Source organism: Schistocerca piceifrons, chromosome 3, assembly GCF_021461385.2.
Source record: "Schistocerca piceifrons isolate TAMUIC-IGC-003096 chromosome 3, iqSchPice1.1, whole genome shotgun sequence".
In the NCBI taxonomy this organism is placed as follows: Eukaryota; Metazoa; Arthropoda; class Insecta; order Orthoptera; family Acrididae; genus Schistocerca; species Schistocerca piceifrons.
Window position 1 is genome coordinate 526,272,471 of NC_060140.1, and position 19,107 is coordinate 526,291,577.

General features: G+C 42.6%; 1 protein-coding gene across 1 annotated transcript in view; it reads right to left on the reverse strand.

The window, feature by feature from the left end:
* Window positions 1-19,107, reverse strand: part of LOC124789735 (disks large-associated protein 5-like) — a 200,698-nt gene that overhangs the window by 45,755 nt on the left and 135,836 nt on the right. The window contains exon 9 of the mRNA XM_047257186.1: window positions 15,074-15,179. Coding sequence (XP_047113142.1) covers window positions 15,074-15,179 — 106 coding nt within the window. The remainder of the gene's footprint in view (window positions 1-15,073; window positions 15,180-19,107) is intronic.

Consider the following 19,107-nt stretch of genomic DNA (forward strand, 5'->3'; position numbering starts at 1 on the left):
GCCATCAGGATCGGTTTGATGGCCCTAAACTTATTTTCATGGAGAGAGGATCAAGCCTCATGCCACAATGATGAAACGCGCTGACAAAGAACCCCACTAACATCAGTTGATGGGACACAAAAGGAAGGTGTCTGAGGCAGGAGGACAGCAGCCTTGGCTGCAGCATCAGCAGCTTTGTTCCCAGGCACACCAACTTGGCCAAGAATTCACAAAAAAAGGACACGAGTGCCAGTATCAGCTAGCGACTGAAGGGACCGTTGAATTCGTTGCACAAGAGGGTGGTCCGAATATGGGTCACGCAGACTCAATGGCGCTCAAAGAATCAGAGCAGATGGCATAGGGAGAATGACAATGGCGGCGGATATACTGAACAGCCTGATAGAGAACAAAAAGCTCAGCTGCAAAGCTTGAACTCTTGTCAAGGAGCCGGAACTGAAAGGTATCATCCTAAATGACAAAGGTACATCCGACGCCAGCAGTAGTCTTTGAGCCATCTGTGTACATAAAGACGTTATTAGCGAGCCTCAAACGAAGTTCGACAAACCTCGAGTGGTATATTGAATCCGTGGTCCTCTCCTTTGGGAGCGAACTGAGTTCAAGGTGAACACGAACGTGAGCCTGAAGCCAAGGTGGTGTCGGGCTCTCACCCACTTCGAAAGTCGTAGGGAGGGTAAAATCTAGTTGCTGAAGCAGGTGATGAAAGCGAACTCCAGAAGGTAACAGGGCAGAGACATACAGCCGGTATTGGCGGTCAGGAGAGTCGTTAAAGAAGGAAAAATATGACTGGTGGTCAGGCATTGACATCAGTCGGCAGGCGTACCAACAAAGCAACATACAGCGCCGGTAGTTTAGTGGTAATTCGGCAGCTTCGGCATACAGACTCTCAACAGGGCTGGTGTAGAATGCTCCAGTCGCCAGGCGTAACCCCCGATGGTGGATAGAGTTTAGATGGCGTAAGATGGACGGCCGGGAAGAAGAGTAGACAAAGCTCCCATAATCCAGCTTTGATTGGACAATGGACCGACATAGGTGAAGCAGGACCATTCGATCTGCTCCCCATAACGTACCGCTGAGAACACAGAGGACATTTAGGGAACGGGTACAACAAGCAGCCAAGTAAGACACATGTGGAGACCAGCAAAGTTTCCTGTCAAATGTAAGACCTAAAGATTTTGTTGTCTCCACAAATGGGAGAGCAACGGGACTGAGATGTAAGGATGGTGGAAGAAACTGTTTGTAAAGCCAGAAGTTCATACGGACTGTTTTCTCACCAGAAAAATGGAAACCGTTAGCGATACTCCAGGAATATAGACGTTCTAGACAACGCTTCAGGAGACATGTTCTCTGAGCGCTGCAGTAAATCGTAAAGTGGTCCACGAAAAGGGAGCCTGAAACGTCAGCTGGAACGCAATCCATTATTGGATTGGTAGCTATGGCAAAAAGAGCCATGCTCAAAACGGAGCCCTGGGGCACTCCAATCTCCTAGCGAAAGTCATCTGACAAAACAGAACTCACACGTACCCTGAACATTCGATCCATTAAAAAAAAAAAGAGGGAGACGGCTGAAAAAGGCCCCAAGTGTGCATGGTGCGGAGAATGCCCACCTTCCAACAGGTGCCATAAGCCTTCTCCAAACCTAAGAACACAGCCACCGCCTGGCACTTCCGCAAAAAGTTGTTCATAATGAAGGTCGACGATGTAACTAGGTGGTCAACAGCAGAACCGACGCCAATGAAAGCCACATTGGACATTGATAAGGAGGCGTCGAGATTCAAGGAGCCAAACCAATCGAGAATCTACCATGCGCTCCATCACCTTGCAGACGGAGCTGGTAAGGGAGATGGGGCGATAACTGGAAGGAAGGTGTTTGTCCTTTCCTGGTTTGGGTATGGGAACAACAATTGCTTCACGCCAGCGTGTGGGAACATGACCTTCAGTCCAGATGCGATTATAGGCGCGAAGAAGAAAGCCTTTACCTACAGGAAAAAGGTTCTTCAGCATCTTAATATGGATACCATCGAGCCCCAGAGCAGAGGATCGGGACCGGGCGAGTACACTTTCGAGTTCTCGCACAGTGAAGGTGGCATTGTAAATTTCACGATTCAAAGATTGGAAGGAGGTGGCCGTGCCTCCTCTGCTTGTTTGCGGGGGAGGAAGGCAGAGTGGTAATGGACAGAGCTCGAAACCTCCGCGAAAAGGCGGCTGAAGGCATCTGAGAGATCCTCAGGATCCACAAGGACTTCATTTGCTACAGTCAGGCCAGAAACCAGGGAGTGAACCTTGGTGCCAGATAGCCGGCGCAGGCTACCCTAGACAACCGAACGAGGAGTAAAACTGTTGAATGAGCTGGTGAAAGCCACCCAGCAATCCTTTTTCCTTTCTTTGATAACACGACGACATTGTGCACGGAGTCGTTTGTAACTGATACAGTTCACCATCGTAGGGTGGCGTTGGAAGGTGCATAAAGCACGTCGCCGAGCATGAATAGCGTCGCTGCATGCTGTAGTCCACCAGGGGACTGGGACTCGACGTGGAGAAGAGGAAGTACGAGGGATGGAATATTCAGCAGCAGAGAGAATAACGTCCGTGAGGTGTCACCTGACTATCACAGCTGGAAAAGTTTTGATCATGGAAGGTAGCCAGAGAGGTGAAAATCCCCCAGTCGGCTTTGGAGATGTTCCAGCTAGTGGAACGTGGAGAAGGGGTGTGATGCAGGAGACTGATTACGCAGGGGAAATGGTCGCTCGATTATGTGTCAGACAGAGCATACCACTCGAACCAACGTGCAAGCTGGATAGTGGATATTGAGAGGTCCAAGTGGGAATAGGTATGCGTTGCGTCCGAAAGGAAGGTAGGTGCACTGGTATTTAAGCAGACTAGATTGAGGTGGTTGAAAAGGTCTGCCATGAGGAAGCCTCTCGGGCAGGATGCTAGAGAGCCCCAAAGGGGATGGTGGGCATTAAAGTCTCCAATCAACAAAAATGGTGTAGGAAGCTGAGCAATCAGTTGTATCGTGTCTGCCCTAGTAAAGACAGATGATGGAGTGTAAACAGTACAAATGGAAAATGTGAAAGTGGGGAGAGTAATTCGGACAGCAACTGCCTGCAGATCTGTGTGCAATGCGATTGGATTGTAGTAGACATCACCCCGAACCAGCAACATGACCCCTTCATGAGCGGGAATACCTGCTGCAGGGGGTAGGTCTAAATGTATGGAGGTAAGGAGTGCCAGGTCAATACGATCGCATGGACGTAACTTCGTTTCTTAGAGACCTACGACAAGCGGGCAGTGCATCCGAAGGAGCAATTTTAGTTCCTCTCGGTTGGACCGAATGCCGTGAATATTTCATTGAAGAAGTTCCATTATGAAAACGAAAAGAAAAAGAAGAAACAAGAAAGGGTCACCTCGATGGCCACTGAGGGCCTGGCTTCAAGGGAGCACTGCTGCTGTAATCGATAGGTGGTGAGTCATAGTCCATCAACTCAACAGTTGCGCCTACCACCTTCCTGAACTGGTCACGAGGGGGCAGCTTCCTCCGCCCATGAAAGGCCATATGATCGGCTACCAGCGGTGCGGCCTGGCGAAACTGAAGACGGCCGGGACGACAACCGCTGGGTGGCGCAGGAGAAGAACTGCACCTCGGCGGAGATGGAGAACTCTTTTTCTATGAGCCTTCTTTGAAGTAGTACGTTTCGTCGAAAGAACAGTAGATGGCTGTGAAGTTTGTGTACGCAAGAAATCTTCACGCATCGGTTCTTTTTTGAAGGTCCGAGCATCTGATTTAGAGGTCCTCGTCTTAGCTGTAGCAGATGATGATGTTTGAGCCTTAGGGTTGGTGGGAGGAAGAGGAGACGTTGATCGGGCGATCTTAGCACTGGCCGATCTGACGACCGAATCGCTAAATGTTAGATCGCATGTCTGTGTAGCTACCTCCCTGTTAGGCCAAGGAGAGGCGAGAACAGCACTGTATTTACCTGCCGGAAGCACAGGGGGCTTTCTGCTACTGAGTAACTTGCGAGCAGTCGAGGTCGACACCTTCTCTTTCACTCGAATTTCCTGTATACTTTTCTCATCTTTGTAGACAGGGCAGTCGCGATAGGAGGCAGCATGGTCACCAATACAGTTGATGCAATGAGAGGACGGAGGTGGACAGTCACCGTCATGGGCGTTCCTGCCACAGGTAACGAACGCATTTAGCCGCACTTCAACAAGACTGCTGTGTATGGTTAAACCGCTGACATTGGGAACACCTTGTAGGGATGGGTACATAGGGCCGAACAGAAATGATCTCATCCCCACTTTAATTCGTGAAGGCAATTGCACATTGTTGAATGTCAGGAATATGGTTCGGGTCGGTATGAGGTCCTTGTCGACCCTTTTCACGACCCGATGGACGGCTGTCACTCTCTGATCAGAGAGGAAAGACAGAATCTCTTCATCAGTTGGTCCGTCGAGTGATCTGGTATACACCACGCCACGCGACAAATTCAAGGTGTGGTGGGCCTCCACCTGTACAGGAAATGTGTGTAAGAGAGTGGCTCGAAGTAATTTTTGGGCCTTGAAGGCACTCCGTCTCCAACAGCAAGGGACCATTGCGCAACCAAGTGCAAGATTTCACTGGTCCTGCAATCGCATCTACACCCTTCTGAATGATGTAAGGGTCGACTGCTGAGAAATGGTGACCATCAGATCTTGTGACAACAAGAAACTTCGGTGCTGTTGGTAGACTTTTCGGAACAGGAGATACATCTAGCTTTCTTTTTTGGGGAGAAGACAGGGAAGAAGAAGAAGAAGAAGAAGAAGAAGAAGAAGAAGAAGAATCCATTGCGGACGAATCCCCCATGATTATCAGTGTCTCCAATGGCGCGTTCCTTCCTTGTGGGGGGCCTCTCAGAGGACACTCCCACCTTAGGTGATTGGTCACACCTCCCGAGAAATGGACGGAGGGACCAATCGGCACGTTCGGAAGGTAACAGCTCATGCAATCACCCCTCCCTGGGCCTGCTCTTTACCAGGGGGTACGTGCGTGCCTTACTTGTCTACCCAGGGCGGGGAATTACGTGTTATCCCGTTACAGGCTACGCATGCGCATGCATGGGTCGGCCTTCAGACACGCACAGAGAGGAAAGAGAGAGAGGGATAGAGGGGTAGAAGAAAGAATCTCAAACACCGAGGTGGAGAATAAGACACGGAAAAGAAGGCAAGGAGAATGAGGCAGAAATAGAAGCAAGAGCGTGAACGCGAGGAGAAGAGTGAACGTAGGGAAAGACCAATAGAGGAAGAAAGTGTGAGGATGGAGAAAAACAAAGGAAACAGGATCCTGGAGTGTTCAAACGTCCGTCTCTGGACAAAGGCTCAATACATTACTCCCAAGAAGAGGGAGTGTGAAGGGAAGGTAAGGTGGGGGGAGGGGGGAGGATTGGGGACTAAGAGGGATGGGGAAGGGGGATAGGGCAGCCCGGAAAGGAAGGAGAACTGCACTAGCTCGGGGCCCTGTGCTCGCCATGCACGTATCCACAAAAGAGTTGTGGACCCCCTTGGGGGGGGACATGTTGTCTGAACCTACCGGTTTTGAATTGCTTCAATGTCTTCCTTCAATCTGACCTGGTATGAATCCCAAACACTTGAGCAGTACTTAAGAATAGGTTGCACCAATGTCCTATACGTAGTGTCCTTCACAGGTGAACTACTCTTTTCTAAAATTCTCCCAATAAACCGAAGCCAACCATTTGCCTTTCCTACCACAGTTCTCACATGCTCATTCCATTTCATATTGCTTTGCAAAGTTACGTGCAGATATTTAAACTACTTGACTGTGTCATACAGAACACTTAGTGATACTGTTTCCAAGCATTACAGGTTTGTTCTTGCTACTCATCAGCATTAACTTACATTTTTCCACATTTAGAGCAAGCTGTTATTAGTCACAATAATTAGAAATTTTGTTTTATCTGTCCTGCACCTTCCTACAGTTATTCAGCTTTGAAACCTTACCATACACCACAGCATCATCAGCAAACAACTGCAGATTGCTGCCCAACTTGTCTGCCAAATCATTTATGTGTATAGAGAACAAGAGGGGTCCTGTCACACTTCCCTGGGCACTTCTCATGATACCCTTGTTCTGATGAACATTAGTCATCGAGGACAACATACTGGGTTCAATTACTAAGGAAGTCTTTGAGCCACTTGCATATCTGTGAATTTATTCCATATGCTTGTACCTTCATTTACAGTACGCAATGGGGTACTGTGTCAAACGTTTTCCAGAAATCTAGAAATCTGGAATTTGCTCGTTGCCCTTCATCCATAGTGTGCAGTATATTGTGTGAGAAAAGGGCGAGCCGAGTTTCGCATAAGCAATGTTTTCTAAAACCATGCTGATTCGTGGATGTAAGCTTCTCAGTCTCAAGATAGTTTATTATATCTCAGCTGGGAATATGTTCAAGGATCCTGCAGCAAACCGAAGATAGGTATATTGGTCTGTGATTTTGCAGGTCTGTTCTTTTATCCTTCTTATATACTCGAGTCACCAGCACTTTTTTCCAGTCACTTGAAACTTTGAACTAGGCAAGAGATTGAAGATAATGCAAGCTAGGTAAGGGCCAACGCCACTGAGAACTCTTTGTAAAACTGAATTGGGATTCCACCCAGACCTGGTGATTTGTTTGGAAAAAAGGTTCAAATGGCTCTGAGCATTATGGCACTTAACATCTGAGGTCATCAGTCCCCTAGAACTTAGAACTACTTAAACCTAACTAACCTAAGGACATCACACACATCCATGCCCCAGGCAGGATTTGAACCTGCGACTGTGGCGGTCACACGGTTTGAGACTGAAGCGCCTAGAACCGCACGGCCACACCGGCCGGCTTGCTTTCAAATATTCCAGTTGTTTCTCTACACCAGGGACATTTATTATTATGTCGACCATACAGGAGTCGGTCTGATGGTCAAATGACACTATGATTGTACGATTCTGCTGTGTGAACGATTTTTTGAATGTGAAATTTAAAACTTTGGTTTTCGTTTTGCTATCTTCAACTGCCACACCAGACTGGTCAAGGGAATGACTGGAAACCTTACACCCACTTAGCGATTTTACATCAAACCAGAATTTTCTCAGGTGCTCTGCCAGATCTTTTGCTACGATGTGATGCTGGTAGTAGTTGTATGCTCTGCATATACATCTTTTCACAGAAGCACAAATTTCTACTACCCTTTGCTTGTCATCATTTGTGCATTCTCTTTTGAACCGAGAGTGCAACAGCCTCTGCTTTCTCAGCATCTTCAGAATTTTGTTATTAAACCATGGTGGGTCTTTTCCATCCTTATCCATTTATTAAGCAGAAATCTCTCCAGACCACGATTTAGCATCTGCTTAAACTTTGACCATAATTTCTCTATGTCCATCTTACTGGAACAAAGTGATATCAATTCATTGCCTAAGAGAGATGCTAACAGCATCTCTTCTATCTAGCAGAAACACTGTCCTGGCCTTCTTGACTGCTTTATTAACTTTCATAACCATCGTTGCTGTAATAACATCATGATCGCAAATCCTATTTCTAAGCTGACATTATGGATAAGGTAAAGTCTATTTGTAGCTAAAAGATTGAAGATCTTTCCATTGTGTGCTGGCTTCCAAGCTAGCTACTCAAGACATCAGAAAAATGTTAAAAAGTATTTCGCATGACCGTCTGTCTATACCTATTCTTCCAAATATGTTGCCATTTCAAAGGTTGTGGTTACTGTGGGACCTGTTTTTATTCAAATACATATCGAATTTCGCCTCTATACAGATGTGAGAAAGTCTCAGAGTCACTTGCTCCCAAATATATGTCTTCCCACTGCTCTCATTGGCTGCATAGAACTAGCAGATGACATGTTCATTTGTTTCTGTCATAAGTCACAGTGAGCATCAGCAACATTGTAGAACAAAACTTAAGTATGCCACTGCCCCTGATCTTTACTTTTACTGTCTCCTGCAGAAATGAATACTATTGTTGAGTATTTGAGTAATCTTAAATGCAATTCAATTCCAACTATGAGTGGACTGAGGTAAACTGCAGTTTAAATGTGGTAACTGTTCCTAAAAAGCCAAAGTACATGGTATACAATCCCATGTTGGCAAAATGATGTTATTTGCTCCCTGCCCACCACTCACCTCCGCGCCCTCCTCTGGCGTCAATACTCCTCCTCCAACCCGTTGCAGTTCTGTACTTGAGCAGCTGTGAAACACGGATTGCAATACACTATGTGATCAAAAGTATCCGGATACCTGGCTGAAAGTGACTTACAAGTTTGTGGCACCCTCCATTGGTAACGCTGGAATTCAATATGGTGTTGGCCCACCCTTAACCTTGATGACATCTTCCAACCTCGCAGGCATACATTCAGTCAGGTGCTCGAAGGTTTCTTGGGGAATGGCAGCCCATTCTTCATGGAGTGCTACACTGAGGAGAGGTATCGATGTCAGGCAGTGAGGACTGGCACGAAGTCGTCGTTCCAAAACATCACACAGCTGTTCTAAATGATTCAGGTCAGGACTCCGTGCAGGCTAGTCCATCACAGGGATGTTATTGTTGTGTAACCACTCTGCCGCAGGCCACGCATTATGAATAAGTGCTTGATTGTGTTGAAAGATGCAATCCCCATTCCTGAACTGCTCTTCGACAGTGGGAAGCCTAAAGGTGCTTAAAACATATATGTAGGCCTCTGTGATAGAGCCACATAGAACAACAAGGGGTGCAAGCCCCCCGCTCCCATGAAAAACATGACCACACCATGATGTTCACCAGGTATTCGCCATACCCACACCCTGCCATTGGATCGCCACATTGTGTACTGTGATTTGTCACTCCACACAACGTTTTTCCACTGTTCAATCGTCCAATGTTTACGCTCCTTACACCAAGCGAGGCGCCCATGAAGGGTCTTGCCGTTGTACTTTCCTCATGCAACAACAATTACAATCAGTTTAATATGATTGATTTCTTTGTTAGGCATTTCATTCTCAATAAATTTTCTTTTGTCCCATCTGGATGTCGTCATGTTGCAAAGCTGATTAAAAGCTGGTTAAGTTTTTACCCAGTATTCTAACACATGAACAGTAATCGAATTTCTCATTTGAAACCCCCTTAGTTAATCATTATAGTCTCTTATAAACAAATAAAATACTGAGCTGGGTTCAGAATCAAGTAATGTTTCTGGGGAAGGAGAACATTTCAGCTTTTGAATGTTACCTTACTTAAAAAGCAGCATTAATGTTTGTATGTGGTATCCATATGTGTATTAGAACTTTTATTGCAAACCTGTTGAAGTACAACAACAGTTTGCAAGATGATAGAATTCAGTGCTATTTCCTCCTGTGTGTCACAAAACCATCAAATTTTAAGCAGAGAGACCGATTGTTGTCGGGGATAATTCAAACTTTCTCTCATATCCCTTTCACTAGTGCTGCACAAGTCAAATGTCATGCAATTGTTTGAGCAACTTGGATATTGTATCGAGAGCTTCGGTGTATCTGAAATCTTGAACCTGTTTGAAATCTAGTGTCGCTTGCCCAGATCAGCCCTTCCGAATTCTTCAAAATACATTTGCGCATGACCTCAATATCCAATGCTTGATCTGTAAGTGAAAGACGACTCATATACTTTATTGAACAATGCGACCCTGTATTTTTCAAATGACGAATCTGGGGAAAAACCTCATATTACGATCAGGTAAATACTGAATGTTGTCAATATAATCAACAAGCCGGCACGCTTATTTAAAAAATATTTCTTGCAGTTAATAAAGCTTGTTAGTGCTGTTGAATGGTACAGCCTCAGGAGAATCTCTGTCAAGGTTTAGTGCTGACTGCCATATGTTTGGATGACTTAGGACCAAATCAGAGCAGCAGCAAATGAGTAAGTAACACTAGGAAGAATATTGTATAAATCATACATGGCCTAATTTTGACAAGATTATGAAAAGGAAAGTTGATACCATATAGTACAGATACTGAGTTGTAGATAGACACAACAAAAAGATTCTCACAATTAAGGTCTTTGGCCATTAAGGCCTTCGTCAACAGTAGAGGAAGGAGAGACACACACACACACACACACACACACACACACACACACACACACACACACACACACACAACTGCAGTCTCAGGCAACTGAAACCACACTGGCAGTTCAATATAACTGAATCCCTGATACAGGCACCACAGTCATGTTTGATTCAGTTAGTTAGTGGTATGTCCTTTTAATTGAATCAAACTGTATGAGTAAAATATTAGAACTGCTTGCAAATAATGCAAAAAGTTTGCATTCATTTAAGCAATTACCATGACACATATTAACGCTGAAAAATTTCTTTGAAGTACTAAATAAGTACTGAGCTTAATAAGCACTAGCTCAGATTTAATTGATCTATAACATGAGCCAAGCAACTCAAAACGTTCAACGATCCTACTGCTTGAAAAACAAATGTTCAAGCGGCGTGGGTGACACAGAATATTTTAAATACCCATTTGTATGGGAATAACTAGGTCCAGACATTTCCACTGGAACTTATGTTCTCAATTCACATGCATCACCATAAAATCTTTAACACTATGACCAGCCACAAAAATTTTATAATATGAATTAAACTGAAAAGAACAGTACAGAACTATGCCACCTGAGGCTGAACTAGAAAAGTCTGCCATCAGGACTGTTACGCACAATGGGTCTCTGAGTGAAATTTGCTTGTCCTTTCATATGTCGTTAATGGTCATATCTCCTTAATTTACACACTAAATACCCAGAACAAAGAAAATACAAGTCTGAAAAAATAAATAATCTATTTTGACATTACGTTCTTATTCTATAAGGACAATGTTCTCTATCTATCCTTTACTTACGCTGGGCACTAATCTGTACTTTCTGCCTCAATATTACTATGAGAAGAGATCACATTAACAGTTGAAATTGTAGGCTAACCTGTGTATATACTGCATAAGAAACAGAAACTGTAGTCTGCATTGTATGGTATGCTGTAATGGTTTTCTTTAATTTACTACCAGCTTCAAGTTATTAACTTACGTGAAAGATATGTCATTAGTGGAATATCAGCAATAAATACTTATTTGTTTGCCAAGCACTTTAATGCATTAGAAAAACAGAGGTAATCATGGCTTACAAAACAACAAGAGTGTTGTAGCACTTATAACTTATCCATTGCCAGCCTTTTTCTAACACCTGACACTTTTAAATGACAGCTTTTTAATAAAACATTAGTAACTACTCTAATATTTGCGCTACGTGGTGGATGCTGTTGTGCTGTTCAATTATTTCTAAAGGTGGTTTCTGATAATATCTGTTCCATAAACATCCACTGGAAGAGACCTGGAGACACTGGAAGATTTCAGATAGATTATGTAATGGTAAGACAGAGAATTAGGAACCAGGTTTTAAATTCTAAGACCTTTCCAGGGGCACGTGTGAAAAGTGACCACAACTTATTGGTAATGAATTGTAGATTAAAACTGAAGAAACTGCAAAAAGTTGGGCATTTAAGGAGGCGGGACCTGGATAAACTGAAAGAATCAGAGGTTGTAGACAATTTCAGAGAGAGTATTACGGAAGAATTGAAAAGAACGGGAAAGAAACACAGAGGACGATAGCTTTGAGAGCTGAAACACTAAAAGGCAGCAGAGGACCAAGTACGTAAAGAAACGAGGGCTAGAAGAAATCCTCGGTTAACAAAAGGGGTATTGAATTTAATTGATGAAAGGAGATAATATAAAAATGCAGTAAATGAAGCAGGCAAAAAAGAAAACAAATATCTCAAAAATGAGATAGACAGGAAGTGCAAAATGGCTAAGCACAGATGGCTAGAGGGCAAATGTATGGTTGTAGAGGCATATATCACTAGGGGGTAAGATAAATATTGCCTACAGGAAAATTAAAGAGACCTTCAGAGAAAAGAGAACCACTTGTATGAATATCACGAGCTCATATGGAAAACCAGTCCTAAGCAAAGAAGGGAAAGCAGAAAGGTGGAAGGAGTACATAGAGGGTCTATACAATGGTGATGTACTTTAGGGCGATATTACGCAAATTGATGAAGATGAAATTGGGGATATGATACTGCATGACAAATTCAACAGAGCACTGAAAGACATAAGATGAAACAAGGCCCTGGGAGTAGACAACATTCCAATAGAACTACTGATAGCCTCAAGAGAGCCAGTCCTGACAAAACTCTACCATCTGGTGAGCAAGATGTATAAGACAGGTGAAATACCCTCAGACTTCAAGAAGAATATAATAATTCCAATCCCAAAGAAAGCAGGTGTTGAAAGATGTGAAAATTACCGAACTATCAGTTTAATAAGTCGCAGCTGCAAAATACCAACACAAATTCTTTACAGATGAATCCAAAAACTGGTAGAAGCCAACCTTGGGGAATATCAGCTTGGATTCTGTATAAACACGTTGGAACACATGAGGCACTATTGACCCTACAACTTATTTTAGAAGATACATTAAGGAAAGGCAAACCTACACTCCTAGCATTTGTAGACTTAGAGAAAGCTTTTGGCAGTGTTGACTGGAATACTCCCTTTCATATTCTGAAGGTGGCAGGGGTGAAATACAGGGAGCGAAAAGCTATTTACTATCTGTACAGAAGCCAGATGGCAGTTACAAGATTTGAGGCTCATGAAAGGAAATCAGTGGTTGAGAAGGGAGTGAGATAGGGTTGTAGCCTAACCCCGATGTTAGTAAATCTGTATACTGAGCAAGCAGTACAGGAAACAAAAGAAAAATTTGGAGTTGGAATTAAAATCTGTGGAGAAGGAATCAAAACTTTAATGTTTGCTGAGGACACTGTAATTCTGTTAGAGACAGCAAATGACCTGGAAGAGCAATTTAACGGAATGGATAGTGTCTTGAAAGGCAGCTATAAGATGAACATCAACAAGAGTAAAACAAGGATAATGGAATGTAGCTGAATTAAAACAGGTGATGATGAAGGAATTAGATTAGGAAATGAGACAAAGTAGTAGATGAGTTTTGCTATATGTGCAGCAAAATAACTAATGATGATCTAAGTGGAGAGGATTGGCGACAGTAAGGAAAGTGTTTCTGAAGAAGAGAAATTTGTTAACATTCAGTATAGATTTATGGGGAGCTAGAATGGAAAAAAAAATTTTTTTTTCACGTTTTCGGATTTTTATCTTATTATAAAATTTGCTATTTTCCGAACAAAATGATATATATGGCAAGAAGATTGTCACAAAACTCTAACGTGCTGGCCACGTCCAGAAGAGGATGGGCACCAGGTAGAAGAAGTTTAAACAAAGTTTGAGAGACAAGAAACTTTATGGTGGTAAAACCATAAGAGGCAAGTTGACAGACAAAATGATTGATGGACTGCAGCAGTATTCTGGGATGGCCATTAGAAATAATACTGAGGATTTGTTGAAACCGAAGCAGGCAGTATGGGCCAGCTTCTTCCACAGACAGTCAACTGATAAAAACCAGTACACCACCTTTGCCCTCCTGGACCTGATTCATGGTGCAAATTACTGCAATGCCCAGTACTCAAACAGTTCATACAGCCATAAACAGTCCATCCCAGCAACAGTCATGGATATCATAAAACCCATTTACAGAGACCTGGCAAATTCTGAATTACTGAAGAAGGGTCTGCATGGTCTGATTCAAAATCCCAATGAGTCATTCAATAATCTTATATGGACTTGTTTACAAAAAAATGTTTTTGTCGGAATGAAGACACTAAGTGGGGGTCCGTGATGCTATTATTGCTTTTAATGATGGCAACATTGGTAGGGTGAAAGTGCTACAGCATATGGGAATTTATCCTGGAGCAAACTGCATCAGAAAACTTGAACGGATAGACAAGGTTCACATTGATAAAGCAGAGTATGCAGTACAGTTGGCCACCAAGGAGTCCAGAAAGAAGAAAAGAAGGAAAAACTTGGAAAAAGGTCAAGAGGATGATACGTAGTATGGTGCAGAGTGCTTTTGAGTGACTAATAGTAAAAAATTAAGCATATATTAAGTGTGTTACAGTCTTTTTGAAACTTTAGAAGCCGTTCCTGGAAATTTATATTTTCTGTTGCAATTTTCCCTAAATCTCAGAAACCACTTCGAGCAGAGTATTCAAATTTTCATGAAGTAATAACATACATATCCTGAGTCTACTGAACTAAAAGAAGAACATAATGTTAAGTATAATTAAAATTATTTAAGATAACGTACAAAAAAGTACACAAAATTTTAACTGTATAATTAAAAAATTGTATTTCCGCAAGCAGTGACTGAAATGAAATTATTGTACTTCAGTAGACTCAGAACACACAGTTTAATATCCTGTAAATGTTTCATGTCAATGGCTACAGTAGTTCCCGAAATACAGGGAAGCCATGTCAGGATAGGGCATTCCAACTCCCCTTAAGGGTCAGGAAGTCATTTTCGAAAGTATTTGTATGGAGTGTAGCCATGCACGGAAGTGAGGCATGGATGATAAACAGTATAGACAAGAAGAGCATAGAAGCTTTTGAAATGTGGTACTACAGAAGAATGCTGAAGATTAGATGGGTAGTTCACATAACTAATGAGGAGGTACTGAATAGAATTGGGGAGAAGAGAAATGTGTGGTACAACCTGACTAAAAGAAAGGATTGGTTAGTAGGACACATTTTGAGGCATCAAGGAATCACCAATTTAGTACTGGACGGAAGCGTGCGGGGTAAAAATCGTATAGGGAGACCAAGGGATGAATACAGTTAGCAGATTCAGAAGGATGTAGGTTGCAGTAGTTACTTGGAGATGAATGGGTTTGCACAGGATAGATTAGCATGGAGAGCTGCATCAGACCAGTCTTTGGACTGAAGACTATAACAACAACAGCAACAAGCTTCTGAGTGTTCTTCCAAACTGTTGTTTCCACTGTTGCAAAAAGTGGAAACAACAACTTGGCACAACACCTGGAAAGACACCATTAAAAAAGGTAATTGCTTTTTCATCAGTACATGTACTATCACCATTTATAAAAGTTGTAAACCTACCGAATTCAGCCTCTTTATCATTGTTCAGTACATCTGGCGTGAGTTGTTTCATTCTACTGGAAAGTCGTCTACTTGACTTTCTTCCATCAGCAGCTGTGCTATTTACCTGAAAGTAAGAATATATAATATATTGCATTCCAAGACAACAATTAGGTTTTAATTACTTCAGGTCCTAAACAGAATAAATAAACAAAGGAATTTTCTTTGGAGCTGTAATGAGACTGTCACATATTTACTTAAAGAAAGAAATTATGTATCTAGCGCATAACATATCGGAAAACTTCTGACTATTTATTCTGCAGGAAATGCAGATTCAATTCACAAAATTTACAAGTAGCATCAATGTACGTAGTTCCATAGCCATAACTTTTTTCTGTGTGCTGGCAATCTAAACTACCTCGTGTTTCATGAACGTATAATAAGAACTTTAGTGTCATGTGGGTCTACCAAAAAAAGCAATTTAATATTGGGACAAATGTTACTTCGGGTTGGTTGTATTCAGAACAGAGAAGTGGAGGAGATGTGCAGTGTGGTGAGAGAGACTCACGAAGTGGACACAAAAGAATGTCTCAGACATCAAAAGAAATCTCAAATGACACTGAGGGAAGTTCTGAATAAGCAGAGTACAGATCCATTCGAATTAAACCAAACCATTACTAGACTATTTATTTCAGCTACATTAGTTGTGTTTGCATCAGTGATATTAATGATGTAGTTTTTTGTCCAATGATTAACAACAATGCTCTACAAAATACTTTGCTTTATTTAGAAAAGCATTATCAGTGGATATCCAAACAGTTTCTGCTTCATATAAATATTGTAGAATTAATACTATAACTTAGGATACTTTGTTAACTGCACCAACTAGTAACAGTTTACCAACTCCTCACGTTTTTTAATGTAAGATGAGATTTTATTCTAATGGAACACTGAAAAGATACATTTGCCAGTGTAAGAACACCTTTACTTCATAAAATAGTCAATCTCCATAGCCGAGCGGTCAGCATGGATGGCTGCCATGTGAAGGACCTGGGTTCGATTCCCAGTACTACCAAGGAACTCTACCATCACATCCACTCTTATTATCTCTCATCTTTTCCGACACTCCCTTGCGGCTGCACATAGCTGCCCTATCCTTTCTCCATCTCGTTCCTGCACACTCCCCAGCAGCACTGCCCTGTCCGCCAGCCCTACCCTACCATTCCTTCCCCTCCCCATCCCAGCTTCCTCCTTACCCCCACCCAGTCGCCACTCCCATCGTGCACTGGTGCTGCTACTTGCAGTGTGGCTACAGTTGCCTGAGACTGTAGTCATGGCTGTGCAAGTTGCATTTGCGCACACAGATCTTTATTTGTGCTAATCTTTTTGTTCTGCCTATCTGAGACTCAGCATTTCCACTGTATGATGGGTGGCAATTTCCTTTCCATAATATTGTTACATTCCATCCTGGACTTTCCAGTGTTTAACTTTGATTTTTAGGAAGACATTACAAAGTGGTATATGGTGGCCATTACACCGTCTTGCAATTTTTGTTTGGTCAATGATTAAGCCAATAAAAATGATTGTACATCCCAAAATGCTAACCGAGTTTTCAGGACTACTAATGAGAAACTGCCTGCCATTAGAATATATAAACACATAAGAAGTTAGGAAACAATATTCACCTTTTACCTTTCATTTCTCCTTCAACTTTCCAGCCTCTATTTACATGCAAAAAACCTGCCATAGTAGGATTGGCATCCTGTGCACTCTAATAAACTTTTGCTGTACTACAGGCTTGAAACACAAAAGGGGAAGAAATAAAAATTATGAATATGGCCTTTTAATTCACTAAAGGACCCTAATTTCTATGAAACTTACTGGCAGATTAAAAGTGAATGCCAATCACGACTTGAACTTAGGAACCTGCCTTTTGCAAGCAATTGCTCTACCAGTTGAGCAACCCAAGCAAAACTCAAGGCCAGTTCTCACAGATTTACTTTTGTCAGTACCTCATCTCCTACCTTCCAGACTTCGCAGAAGTTCTCCTGCTTGGGTAACTCAGTCAGTAGAGGACATGCCCATGAAAGGCAAAGGTCCCGAGTTTGTGTCTTAGTGTAGTACACAGTTCTAATCTGTCAGGAAGTTTTATATCGGTACACACACTGTCACAGAGTGAAAATTTCATTCCGGAAACCCCATTTTTTATGTCTGCCTATTTGAACTGTATACAGTGTCCGACACTCAGTTTTACAACTTAGCATTTCAGAGTATACAATAACATTTATGGCTCAACTGTTTGGGCAAGTGGGACAAAAAGGAGAAGAAAATTTACACACTGGAAACTGCCTGTACATTCTACAGCTGAAGTTTCAGAACACACAGAAAAATCGTGTATTGTTAAAGCCGATATCAAACAGCCCCTGGGGAGATTTGGAAACCAGAAATAGAAAGTTTAGTGAAGACTGCAATGATTTGCCCACACTATTCTCTCTGTTAATTTCCTATAAAATAATTAGCACTGACTGAAAAACCTATTCTAAGTTGGCCAAAATGCATCTAAAATGACACTGTGGACGGAGATCAAGAAATACATAGTTCCCGGTCACCAGATATTGAGCGAGAATGAGAAATACAATGAAAAAAGATGACTAATTACAAGGTTCATAGCATATGAAGTTTATGTGCAGGAATAGAATGAAAATTAAAAACTGATACTGTTCGTAAGAATGTTGTTGACTGTACAGTTTATTCCTTTCCATTATAACATATCCTTAACATAAATCTTTTTGTAAAATAGACTGAGCTGCACTGTAGATCAGAAGTCACAAAAACCAGATACTGCATGTGTTGTGTCTGTAACATTTTATGACCACTTTATCCTAAATCATTTAACTTTGGAGCAAACTTAATACCAGCTTTACTTTGTAGATTGTTATTGTGTTTTGTTGTTGTCATTTCTGTTTTTTCAGTCTGAAGCCTGGACTGACAGCGCTCTCCATGCTAATATATCCTATACAACCCTCTTCATCTCTGTAATACTACTGCAAACTACATCCATTAGAACCCGCTTACTGTAGTGAATCTCTAGTCTCAATTTTTAACCTGAACATTTCCCTGCCCCCCCCCCCCCCCCCCTCCCATACACACGCACACATCCATCCGCACATACACAGACACAAGCAGACATTTGTCTGCTTGTGTCCGTGCATGTGCGGATGGACACGTGTGTACACGTGTGTGTGCGTGTGCGTGTGTGCGACCCCCCCCCCCCCCAAGGGGGGGAGGGACGGGTGTGCGCTCGCTTCACAGAAGCTCTCCTGAGAACCTTGTGGAACTAGCACTCCTAAAAGAAAGGATATCGGCGGAGACATGGCTTAGACACAGCCTGGGGGATGTTTCCAGAACGAGACTTTCACTCTGCAGCGGAGTGTGCGCTGATATGAAACTTCTGCAAGGTTCGCAGGAGAGCTTCCGTAAAGTTTGGAAGGTAGGAGACAAGGTACTGGCAGAAGTAAAGCTGTGAGGATGAGGCATGAGTCATGCTTGGGTAGCTCAGATGGTAGAGCACTTGCCCGCGAAAGGCAAAGGTCCTGAGTTCGAGTCTCGGTCCAGCACACAGTTTTAATCTGCCAGGAAGTTTCAGGAATGTGATCTTTTGCTAGATAACTGTTTACTAAGAGTGAGGTGTGCGCTAGTGCAATGTCGAGATGCTATAACCAAGTCCTGCTTTTCCCACAATTCAGGCTTCTTCCGTGCACAGAATCCCTCATGTGCATTAGGATTTGTTAGCAACTTCTCGAACAATTAAATGACTATTTCCACAAATCACAGCACAAACTCTCTCGACATGATCATGATCTGTTGATGTGGAAGGTTGTCTGGGCTTGGGATCACCACCAACTGACATTTCACCACTCACAGCACTGCATGCAATTACAGTCTCCTCCACATATGCTTGCCTAAGAAAGTTTTCCCAAGTTTGTCGCAAGACTACACACGCACACACACACACACACACACACACACACACACACACACACACACACACACAC